Raw genomic sequence first — 12214 nt, 5'->3', positions numbered from 1 at the left:
AAGAATCCACCTGCCAATGCAAGGGACATGGGTTTGAGCCCTGGTCCAGGAAGATCCCACATGCCGCAGAGCAACTAAGCCCATGCGCCACAACTACTGAGCCTGCGCTCTACAGCCTGCAAGCCACAACTACTGAGCCCACGTGCCACAACTACTGAAGCCCGCACACCTAGAGCCCATGCTCTGCAACAAGAGAGACCACCGCAATGAGAAGCCCGCACACTGCAACAAAGAGTAGCCCCTGCTAGCCGCAACTAGAGAAAGCCCGTGCACAACAACGAAGACCCAATGCAGCCAAGAATAAAAATAAATAAATGTTTTTTTTTTTAAAGGCAACTACTACCTGCACTTCTGAACATTAACCTATTCTTAATGAGTAAGGGAGCCCTGGATCATTTTCACGCAATAAATACTGCTTCCTGGGTTAAACTTCCTAAAACAACTTTGTAATTTCATTCTTTATCCCTATTCCACTAAAGATAATAACTTCATCACCTACGATATTAGGGCCAAACTCTTTTGCCTGTTCATATCTGGCCCCACCATATTCACCCATCCTTACTTACTTCCTAGTATGTACTCTCTACCATCGTCCCCTGAAAACGTGCTGGGTTTTGTTTTATACCTCCAAGCAGCATGGTGCTTCCTCTAAGATACTTTACAAATATTAGCTCATTTAATCTTCATAACAACCCTATGAGATTGGTAAAAGAGGAAAGTGAGGCACAAGTTAAGTGACTTGCCCAAGTGGCAGAGCCAGGATTCAACCTGGGGCAGACCGGATGCAAAGTCAATGGTGCTTAACCACTGAAAATATTACCTTTGGTCCCAAAGTATTCACCATCTGAAATATCATTCCTTCTCCTCCACTATTTGAATTTTACTACTCATCCTTCAAGACACAGCTCAAGTAACACTTCTTACATGAAGTCCTTTCTTAGCTATTCCATCCCATATTTTCTCTTGCTCTTGCACTACATCAGATATTATTTATTATTTAAATGACCAGTATATGTCATCTCCGCAACTAGACAGTGACCACTTCCTATACTTTTCATATCCCCCAGAGCTCCTTTAATAGCACAGTCCAAGTGGCAAGTGCTCAATAAATACCTGTTAAATGAACATGTAACTCAAAACTTTGAAATAGGCATATGTTATGTTTTGCACACAGCCAATAATTTATTTCCAATTTAGCTTACATTTGGTAGAGTCAAAACACCTATTTACACTCAGCCCCTCACCCTACTCCTCCCACAACTCTTAAAATCCTGCTTAGGAATACTCTCACAGAAAGTCTGGGAAGCACGAACTCTTTTTGCCAGCATCCTGCTCTCAAGCACGGAAGCCATAATAGCAGGAGACTGTCCGCAGCACCTCGTACAGCATCTAGGACACAGAACTGCACAATATAAAAGCGATTTGGGAAAGAGAGCGCGGAATGATTACTTGTCCTGCAAACAGGGGCTGGGTGGGAAAGAGCCAGCAATGTGTAAAAGACGGAAGTCCACTCCGAATCTGGGAAGCCAGGTGCCCCGGCTGGACCTACGGAAATACTGGAAGTGAACTCCAGCCAGAGAACCGGGAAAGCTTAGTACCTAGTAATTAGTGGCCTAGGACAGAAGAACAAACTGCGGTGCTGGGGCCACGCTTTGTGAGGTGCCGTTACAGGTTCCCGCCATCGACAGAGCGGCAACACCGGCCACAACCGCCAGGCAAACCGGTCCCTCCTTGGACAGCTTTTGAGCTCGCTTAGCGGAACGCGTTGCTATCAACCCGCAGAAACTTGCAAGCAACTCAGCCTGGGGTCTTTCCAAGTGGTTGGACAGCTAGGCGCATGCGCACAGCTTCTCCCCGTGCGGACCAATCGCAATGCGGCGCTGAGCGTTACGCCTGCGCGGTAGGCCTCCAGTCGCGCTTCCCCTTCCCCTGCCCTAGAAGGCCGGCCTAGCTGTCCAATGCCCACCCGGAGCTGGGAGGAGGAGCCTACGTAGAGTGCGTGTGAAGGGAGCCGGGGGAACGGGCCAAGGACCACGGTGTTTGTCCTGTCGGTCGGTGCTTAAGAAGAAAGGAAAGGAGGAGGAGGTCCAGAGTAACGGTTGCCGAAATGTACCGGTGTGGAGGCCTGGCGGCGGGTGCTTTGAAGCAGAAGCTGGCGCCCTTGGTGCGGACAGTGTGCTTCCGAGGCCCAAGGCAGAGGAACCGGCTCCCAGGTGACTGACCCATCCCGGGCAAACCCCACCTTGAAGACCAAAGGCCTGGGTTCTACAGGCTCCCTATGCCTCTCAGGCCTTCCCTCCCCACCCCACCCCCACCCCTGGGGAAAAACTATAAACACACTCACAGTCGCGTGAATTCCGAATTGGCGGGATCCAAACCGTGAGTTTCGCAAGCCGTGCCGGCCTGACCTTCAAGGGATTTGAGCCCAGTAGTCGGCTTGAGGCCTTTTACTGGGAGGGTTTGCTATTCAGGGATAACAGAACAGCTGGCTGTCTCGTATTGTCCAATGCCACCTCCCGGCCACCCCCAGTCTGCCTTTTTAGAGCAATGAGGTGAAGTAGACTTTGTCATTTATCCATTGAGAGACTTTAAGCAGGACACTTAAGCCCTACGCCTCAGTTCCTTCTGTAAATGAGCATATTACCTGCCTACCTTCCAAACCCCAGATCAGATTCATAGATTTGAGTGCCCTGTGAAACAGAAACAGTGCAATCAGTGCAAGTAAGGGGTCAGTCCGCCGTGCGCCAGCCACTGGGAAGAGCTGGCCTAGAATTAGTCTGAGATGCCTGGTCAGTGTAATTCTTGGTAGTCTCAACGCTTCGAAGAAACAGTTTGCAGAAAGCATTGTATTTGCCCTCCATGAAGTTGTTTCAACAAATTTTAGAGCTAGAAGGGATTTCGTAGTGAAGTTCAACCCACTCATTTTATAGATAATAAACCGAGGCACAGAGAGGTGAAATTGCTTGCTCAAGGTCACATACCTAAGTAACAGGCAGAGCAATGGTTAGTTTGCCAGTCTCTAGGTCCCTAATCCTCTTTCCCCAACTCCACACTGCTTCCTAAAGTTTGACCTCAAAAGGTTAAGGATGAATCCGGTTCCCCTTTAGCCCATTGGGCATCAGATTCCTTGAATTTATCTAAGCATGTCTTGAGCCTGCTGATTTCCAACCTGCACATTTCAGGGGGGTAAAGAGTTATCCACCTATAGGAGGTGCTGTTTTGTTGTTCTTGGTTTTTTTTTTTTTTTTTTTTTTTTTTTATCAATCATCTTTGAATGGCCACCCGAGGATATTCACATTTGCTATGTCAGTGTGGAACTGCCTTGAGGCCTTTTCAATTTGGAACTGCCTTCTGGGTGCTTTAAAAAAAAGTGGAAAATATTTCTCTTAGATTGTGAGAGTCTTCGGAAATGTGCATTTGAATAGTTTTTCCAGTTGCTATGCCTCAAGAAAATGTTTCCTGATGGGTGTACCTGAGGTATGTTCTAAGACATGTTGCTTTGGGAACTTAAAAACCAGATTAGATTTTAAAAACTAACATCCTGTCTATGATGTCATCTGTATGGGTTTTGTGCATTGAAATGAGGATGCTCTATGTAAGTTGGACAGGAATTTAGGTAAGCTGAAGATTTTCATCCACACTGGGCTTTCAAACTTTGTGTGCTTATTTTGCTTAAAACTCACAACTTTTGCCAGCATTCTGAAGTCTGACCAAAAGTTCTCATCAATTAAGTATGGATTTGCAAAGGTAAATTGATTTATGAGACATTTGAGGTGGTTGATGATATTAGAACTACTGAAAAATACTCACTGAAAATGTTCTTTTCCATTGCATGACTTTATTTTAAGGCAGTCTGCTGTAGAATATATTCTGACTTCTCGACATATCCATCATTTCTTTGTATACAGTTACTTTGTCCTTTGGCCAAGCACCAGAGTATAACATCATTACCTTTAGCGGTGGGTGGGGGTGGTTACAATTTCAAAAAGAAATGCTTCTGTCATTTAAGGAATCAACCTTGTTTTCTGGCTTGATTACTGATTGCTTTTAATCTGGTTTCTTTTGCACATAGCAGCATTTACATATGTTTTTGCATAGTTCAGGAAGAGGCATTGTTTGTTGATATGCCATTTCCCCTCCTTTTTTCCCTTCCTCCCCACTAGTTCTTTGCCAGGATTATAGCAAACTTTAAACCTCCCTTGAAACATCTCATCCACATCTGTCACCATTGTCAGGTTCATTTCCATTACATGTTGCCTTTTACCTTAAAACCATAATTGCTACTATTTGTTTATTTACTTTATTTGGATGCTCTGCCTCTTTCCAGAAATGATTAAAGGTAATTAATAGTCACCACTTTATATCTGCATTCAGCACTGAGCAGATTGGTTAGGTAGTAGATATTTTCTGTTCTGTAGTATTTTATTTGGTTATCAAACATTGTGCCACCTATGTGATCAGACTGATCACCGACCCCTGAGGTGAGGGTCAAATGTTTGAACATTGTTCTCTGTTCAGAATCCTTCTCACCTCTTTAAAAAGGAAACTGGACATCTTGTGGGCAAGGATCCAGGCTTCCTGGACACTGCCAAATGACACTTTCTTTGAAGCCTAGAAGAGGAGCCTTTACCCACTCTTTCTGCTGAGGCAAAACTTTCCAGAAGAAAATTTTAGCAAGTCAGCATTTTCTGCAACCAATTAATATGTTGTATTTTCTAGACATTTTCTAATATTTTAAGGGCGTTGTTGCATATTGTAAGTTTTATGTTTCCAAAACTTGCCTGGTCATATAAATTGAGTGGAGGGCCAACCCTAAAAGTACTGAATGAGAATCTCTAGGAGAGAGCCTTGGGAATTTATATTTATATTTAACAAGCCCCTTGATGTAATTCATATGATCAGGCAAGTTTGGAAACTACTGTTCTGATGAATAATGACTCTTTCCCTTCCATTCTTCTGACCTAAGGATTAAAAACCAAACTGAGCAGTCTTGAGTCTCTTGTGATTTGTGTCAAGTTCATTTTCTGATATTCAGAATAGTAGCAGCCATTCTCCCCTCCTAAACTATACACTATCTGAGACAGGAGTTATGTCATATTTCATATTTATTTTTGTGTCCTCAGCATTTTGTACAGTCTCTGGTACGTGGTGAATTCTCAGTGACTGAACCCTAGTACTGTGAAGGACTTAACTTTGCAGAATAGAGTTAGATTTTTTTTTTCTGTCATCTAAATCATTTTTCTTCTGGTGCCTTCAGAGTGTTTCACACAAGAGGCATCGAACTACAATGGACAGATCATCTAGGCTTGTCCTATCCTGTGTTTTATCCATGTCAGAAAAATAAGTTTGACATTCAGAAAACAAGATTCAAGAGCATATAGACCTCTTAACCACTTGAGATTCCTAGGTGCCTCAATTGTGTGGATGTATTTCTGGAAAAGGCCTTCTGGGAGTATGGGAAAACAGGAGATTATGAAACCTAAAGAAATGAATTTGCTAATTTAGGTACTATTCTAATGCTAGCCTGTGGTATTTGAAGTTACTAATCTATTATTAAGCAGCCTGTACAATGGGATATGGCCAAAACTTCTTTGCAAAGAATTCTTCAAAATGTTCAGTCCTTATCAGTAGAACTGGGAAGAATTTCTATTTCCTTATTTTATTCATTAATTCAAGAAATATTTGTTGAGCAGACACCTACAGGAATTGAATCTTTGCACGATATACTGAATATAGACAATAATGTTGTATTATATTATCAGACTTGCTAAGAGACTAGATCTTAATTATTCCAACCACTAAAAAGAAATGATAATTATATGACACAGTAGAGGTTCTAATTATCGCTAAAATGGCAATCATATTATTATGTATAAATGATCAAATTTAAAAAGAAAGAATTGAATCCTAAATGTGAGGAAGGAAGCTCTACCTCTGTACATGTGGTCTGACTGCAGAAAATCTAAAACAAGTAAGATTGGGGCAATGAGAAGTCAAGGAGTAAGGTGGCTTTCCCACATTAATAAGACAAGTGAAAAGGCATGTTTCAGTCATAATGTAAAATCTCCTAAGACTTTGAGGCTATGGGGGGAAAGGTGTGGGAATAATTTTATAGGTAAAAGAAGATTGGAGGGAAAATATGAACATCCATACAATATTATCACCTTTTACAAAATTAGAGTCACTAGGTATGTAAAAAGTTGGTTTGTTAATGACAGTATTGTATTATATTTCTTTTCAAACAATAGTTTAAATGTAAACCCATTTACTTTGTAAAAAATCAATTTACTTTTTTTAAAACATCTTTATTGGAGTATAATTGCTTTACAACGGTGTGTTAGTTTCTGCCATATAACAAAGTGAATCAGCTATATGTATACATATATCCCCGTATCCCCTCCCTCTTGCATCTCCCTCCCACCCTCCCTATCCCACCCCGCTAGGTGGTCACGTAGCACCGAGCTGATCTCCCTGTGCTTTGCGGCTGCTTCCCACTAGCTATCTAGTTTACATTTGGTAGTGTATATATGTCCATTGCCACTCTCTCACTTCGTCCCAGCTTCCCCTTCCCCTTCCCTGTGTCCTCAAGTCCATTCTCTACGTCTGCGTCTTTATTCCTGTCCTGCCCCTAGGTTCTTTAGCACCTTTTTTTTTAAGAGAAATGCAAGTCAAAACTACAATGAGGTATGACGGTCAGAATGACCATCATCAAAAAAAAAAAATCTACAAACAATCAGTGCTGGAGAGGGTGTGGAGAAAAGGGAACCCTCTTGCACTGTTGGTGGGAATGTGAATTGATACAGCCACTATGGAGAACAGTATGGAGGTTCCTTAAAAAACTAAAAATAGAACTGCCATATGACCCAGCAATCCCACTACTGGGCATATACCCTGAGAAAACCAATTTACTTTTAAATGTCTTTTTTTTTTTGTGCAAATTGAGGCCAGAACTGCTGAACTTACCCAAATCTACACCTTTAGTTTTATGTTTGTGAAAAGCAAGCAAAATCAGAATATTATATTAAATTATTATATTAAAGCAAAGTTATTATTATTTCTGTATTTAGGATCTTCTAGAGAGATAAACGGGATTTTAAAAGCATTTATTTTCAGTAAAAAAAAACTTGGAGTGAAGGTAAGGGACAAAACTAAATTCTTTGTACTAAGCCATGTGGAACTTTTTCTACCCAGTTTCATTTCCTAAGCTCTGAGAGTTGTCAGTTTCTATTTCTGATGCTTCATCGTTTTTATGGACTTCTGAAAATCAGAAGCTTGCCCAGATCGAGATAAGGTTCTCCACTCTTGCACATGTTTTTATTTTAGTGATTTGTTGTTATTTCCAAATATAAGCCCTTTTATTTCATGTGGTGATGAAGAATTCTAAAACAGGTAAGAAATAAAAACAGTTGAGAAAAATACATTTCCAGTTCTAAGAATATAGGTCCGTAGTCTCTTATCTATAATCTAGAAATCAAAATAGGACTAAAAATCAAGTTTTTGTAACTCATTTGTCAGTAAAACCTGACCTGAACTGGAGAGAAGCTACTTAGAGTCTTTTGTTTATTCCACTCAGTGTGCTTGGTCATAGAAACATTAATGTGTGTGACTGGGTTGCTGCCCCTTACTGTGTTGGGTGTTACTATATGGTGTATGCATTATATACTTAAAACCTAACAATTCCAAGTTCTGGAATGCACATGTTCCCAAGGATTTCATTTCAGGTAAGAGACTGCAGCCCTGTTTTGGACGTGTTTTTACCCCTCTGAGCCCTGTAATTGTGAAAGCAAGGGGGAAAGCTCCCTATTTCACATCTCTGCAAGTACATATGGAATAGCTACCGGCGCCGTTCTGTTTGTCTTTTAAAGCTTGGTCAGACCAGAACATATATACTTGCCTCTAGACCAGTGATTCTCAAAGTGTAGACTGGCAGCATCAGCATCACCTGGGAACTTGTTAGAAATGTACGTTCTTGAGCCCTATCCCAGATCCTCCAACTCAGAGACTCTGGGGGTAGGTCTGGCCATCCATGTTTTAACAAACCCTCCAGGGGATTCTGAAGCACACTCAAGTTTTAGAACCACTGTTCTAGATCAGGATTGGCAAACTACAGTCCACAGGCCAAACCCACATGCTTTTGTATGCCCCTTGAGCTAAAATTGGTTTTTACATTTTTCAGATGGCTGAAAAAAATTGTTAATAGACTATTTTTTGAAAAATTTTTTAAATTCACATTTCAGTGTCCATTAACAAAGTTTTATTGGGACACAGTCACGCCCATTCATTTATATGTTATGGCTTTTGTGCAACATCAGCAGAATTGAGTAGTTGCAGCAGACACCATGTGACCTGCAAACCTGAAAATATTTTCTATCTGGTTCTTTACAGAAAAAGTTTTGCAAACCCCTGTTCTAGGTCAGTAGTCAACACGAGGAATATCACAAGCAGAGAAGGTGCTGAGACCTTCTTCCTTCATCTGAAAATGCCAGCATCCGCCTGGAGAAAGAAGTCTATGAAACTCTTATAGTTCCATGTGTGAGCGTTGTTATGATCCTCAGATTCTTACATAGCTGTACCGAGTTTTTACATCAACATAATCTTTGTATTATTTTGGAGGACTGAGAGCCAAGTATTGATAGTTGGTAGATATTTTAAATTTTGTCATTGTAAAAAATATTTCATAGTCCAAAATTCTTCAGTTCTTTGGGGGAGATAAATTCACCTAAATTCTTTTTTCTGGTTTTCTTCTAAGCTTTACCATTTCTGTCTTCTAGGACACATTACCTTTCACACAAGACTAAACTGTATTCTGGTTAGATTGTGTTGCAGGAGTTTATTATTTTGTGCAAGGTTTGAGCCAGCCATTTAGACTACTCCTTAAGTAGTTGTTAGCGTGTCCCAGGTAGTCTGTAGTTAACTTGTTATATCTATCTATTCAGTCATCTCTCCATGTTTACTTCATTTACGGTGAAGATGTGAAGAGAGAGGTATTTGATGAACTGCCCGTGTGTTTTTCATTACCTTTTCTGGAAGCTATAAACTCCTCCCTGGACAGCATTAAATTGTACTGTTAAAACTCCAACAACGTAAGAGTGTGCATTCTGATATCTGTTGTATTTGTGTGTACAGTTTTGAAGATTTTTTCCCTTGGTCATTTGACAGTGAGTATCACACAGCCCAATGGCCAGTTAAGTCTTTACTTGTACAGTGCATTAATGTTTAGTCATAAACATGTATTAACTATTTTATTTTTGTATGTGTGTGTCTTAATAAATTCTGTTCCTTAGGCAACTTGTTCCAGCGATGGCATGTTCCTCTAGAACTCCAGATGACAAGACAAATGACTAGCTCTGGTGCATCAGGGGGCAAAATCGATAATTCTGTATTAGTCCTTATTGTGGGCTTATCAACAATAGGAGCTGGTGCATATGTAAGTAGAAAAGCAGCTTGTGTAAAGAAGCTGCCAAACAGCTCCCATTAATAGACTCAGTACTACTCTGCTTTAAGACTTTTACAACTAATTCTCCTTTCTCCTTTTGGAAAAATTTCCAAAAAGCCTTCTTTAAAGTGCCTACTGTCTAATATCCTATGAGAGCCAATTTGGGAATGACTGAAATTTAATCTCCCGTTGATTATCTTTGCTTTTTTCACTTGTCTTTTTACTCTTTACTTGAAAGCCTCTGCGTTTTCTTAGATTTGACTAATCCACAAAATTGTACCTTTTCTCTTCGATGTGACACACTAACCTGTGAATATGGTCAAAATTCATTGCAGCTCCTTAGCACAATATTTGATTTTGACCCATTTGTCAAATATTTTATTTTTCCTTAGTTTGGGATAATAAACATTTAAAAACAACAACCTTCAATCTGGCATTCCTGAAAGGAAAACTATCCCTGAATCTCACCCAAATACTAAATTATAGAAGTAGACCTAGTATCTCCAGTTTTAGGATGGAGTTTGTGTGAGGTGAGAAATATGGTTTAAACTGCTATGTAGTAGTACCACAATAATATCTCCTTAAATGAACTCTGATCAGCTTAGCTGGTCACAGAGGAGTTATTCTGTGGGCATTTTTCTTTAACTTGGCAGGGTTTACTGTGACTAAGCAGATCAGTCTAAAGTTGGATCATGTAAGGCCCAGTGAACCAACTTAGATAACACCTAGTAGCACCCTTGATTGAAGGAAGCTGTTTGTTTTACTTATTGAGAGAAAATGGTTGGATGACATTACAGTTTTAGTTCTTTCTACCCTGGTAAGACGGTGAACTTATCTTTGTTACTTGATCTAGGTTAAAAAAAGGGGGGGACATGAAAATTATTTGAAGCTACTTAGATTATCATTCCCTGACCTAACTCCCAAGTGCACAAGAAAAGTAGACAGCTCTTACCAGCTGTGGGTCAAATCAGAGTAAGAAATAGGTGAGCTCTGTCTGATAACAGACTTTGAGGAAATATACATTCTCCTCCATTCCTGGAGCAGCATTTTTTTCTTTTTTAGCACAGGGTAACCAAAAATGCTTCCCTGCCTTTGTGTTGAATGTTTCTTCATTAATACTTAGTGCTTTTTCTATTTCCTTTTGTTTCTTTCTTGGCCTTATCTTTACCTACAGTTGTGCAGTGTCATCACCTAGGATCCCCTTCTAGATCACTAGCGTCTACAGGTGCTTCTGGGAAAGATGGCAGCAGCCTAGTATACTTCTTAATTGTAGGAGCAACAGTCACTGGGGCAGGAGTTTATTATGTAAGATACTTACAGTAAAATATATTTTGGGGTAGGGTGGGTGAGACCATGGCACTAATGAAAACTTGATCCATTAGAATACAATGAAATATTCACAGCATGTGCTTTCTAGGTATTTATTAAAGGGACATTGTCAGTCACTAGGGAGTCCTCCAGTCTCATTCTTCAGACTGTGGAAGTCTTACCAGATATATCTAAAGCTGTACATTTAATGATTATTATAAATCCTCATCATCAACCCTTTCTTTGAAACTTTTGCCAATTTCATAATTCTTTTTTTTATGATGCTAAATTATATTGTGCTTTAGTGCTGCATACCTAACAAGACAGTCTCAAAGAGTAAACATTGAATGCAAGTAAAGGTAACTTGAACACCATTTTGAATCATTTTAGGTAAAATGTAATTTTTGTGTTTTGTGGGAAACAATAAATTAACCCTACTTTTATTGTGAAAAGGCATTTTATTGAATGCTTCGGAGGAGGTCCAAAAAGCCATAGAAATTGCAGTGTTCTTCCCGCTCATCCCCAGCCTCTATTTCAAGTAAATTCATTTGGCAGTGTCCCTTTTGTAATCTGTAATTTGGTCAAACCTAGTGGCTGAAGTGGTACAAGCTAATGCATTCGTGTGGATTGCTTTCTTAAATGCCTCTCTTTCATAATTCAGATACTACCGTCTAAACCTTAACTTTTCCATTTTATAGCTCTCTCAACTTTTCCCATCAGTTCCACCCCATTCATTCAGAAATAGATTTAAATTGTTTGCATCTGATATGTTTGTAACAGTTGAAAGCTATTAAACCTCTGGTTTATGTTGCTGTACCAGAGTTGGATGGCCTCCACAGAGCTGGCCAGGCGAATCTCTTAATGCCAGGCCACAAGATAGGGCCACTCACTGTTGCTTTCTCCTGCCTAGAAATGTCTGTGAAGCACAAGTTCCTCTCAAGCCATTCAGTTAAATGCCTCATTGCCCTCTGGGTTTATCCAACACTGGTAATAATAAAGCTGCTATATTATAGTGATTTCAGATTAAATGATAAGCTTTTGTCTACCAAACTATTTTGTATAGTTTTATATTACATTTTAAATAATGAGGTGGCTTAGATTTGTCAGTGAGCAGAGTCAGGGTGGCCTTTAGAATATTTAATGAGATTTAGTATTTGGGCCCTTTGCCATTGTTCAACTGATAGGACCACATTGCCTGGCCCAGAAAATGAACTGTTTCCTTTCATATTCCTTTAAGATGAATATATGGCGTTATATTCATCTGTTTAGGAAAGTTGTCTGCTAACATATTTCATAAGTTTGTAGTTTTCTTAACCTGACATGTATTCATGTCACTAACTGAAAATCTGTGCAATCTGGGGAGACAGAAACACTCGGGGGAAAAAGGTAAATTTTTATTTAGTATGTCTGTAAACTTATTTTTATATTGGAACATTTACTTAAAAGCTAAATATATAAATATATATGTAT

General features: G+C 39.8%; 1 protein-coding gene across 3 annotated transcripts in view; it reads left to right on the top strand.

The window, feature by feature from the left end:
• Nucleotides 1-2107: 2107 nt before the first annotated feature.
• Nucleotides 2108-12214, top strand: part of AIFM1 (apoptosis inducing factor mitochondria associated 1) — a gene marked incomplete at its 5' end in the record, with an annotated part of 28385 nt that continues 18278 nt past the window's right edge. For 2 of the 3 annotated variants that reach the window (XM_079726859.1, XM_079726858.1), the window contains 2 exons: nt 2108-2213; nt 9285-9427. In XM_079726859.1, the coding sequence (XP_079582985.1) occupies nt 2108-2213; nt 9285-9427 (249 nt within the window). Of the gene's footprint in view, nt 2214-9284; nt 9428-10610; nt 10742-12214 lie in introns of all 3 variants that reach the window. The other variant, XM_079726860.1, reaches the window with a different exon arrangement.

This window comes from Hyperoodon ampullatus, assembly GCF_949752795.1.
Source record: "Hyperoodon ampullatus genome assembly, chromosome: X".
Lineage (NCBI taxonomy): Eukaryota > Metazoa > Chordata > Mammalia > Artiodactyla > Ziphiidae > Hyperoodon > Hyperoodon ampullatus.
The sequence above is the reverse complement of the archived record's forward strand: the minus strand, read 5'-3'. Positions and strand labels throughout refer to the sequence as shown.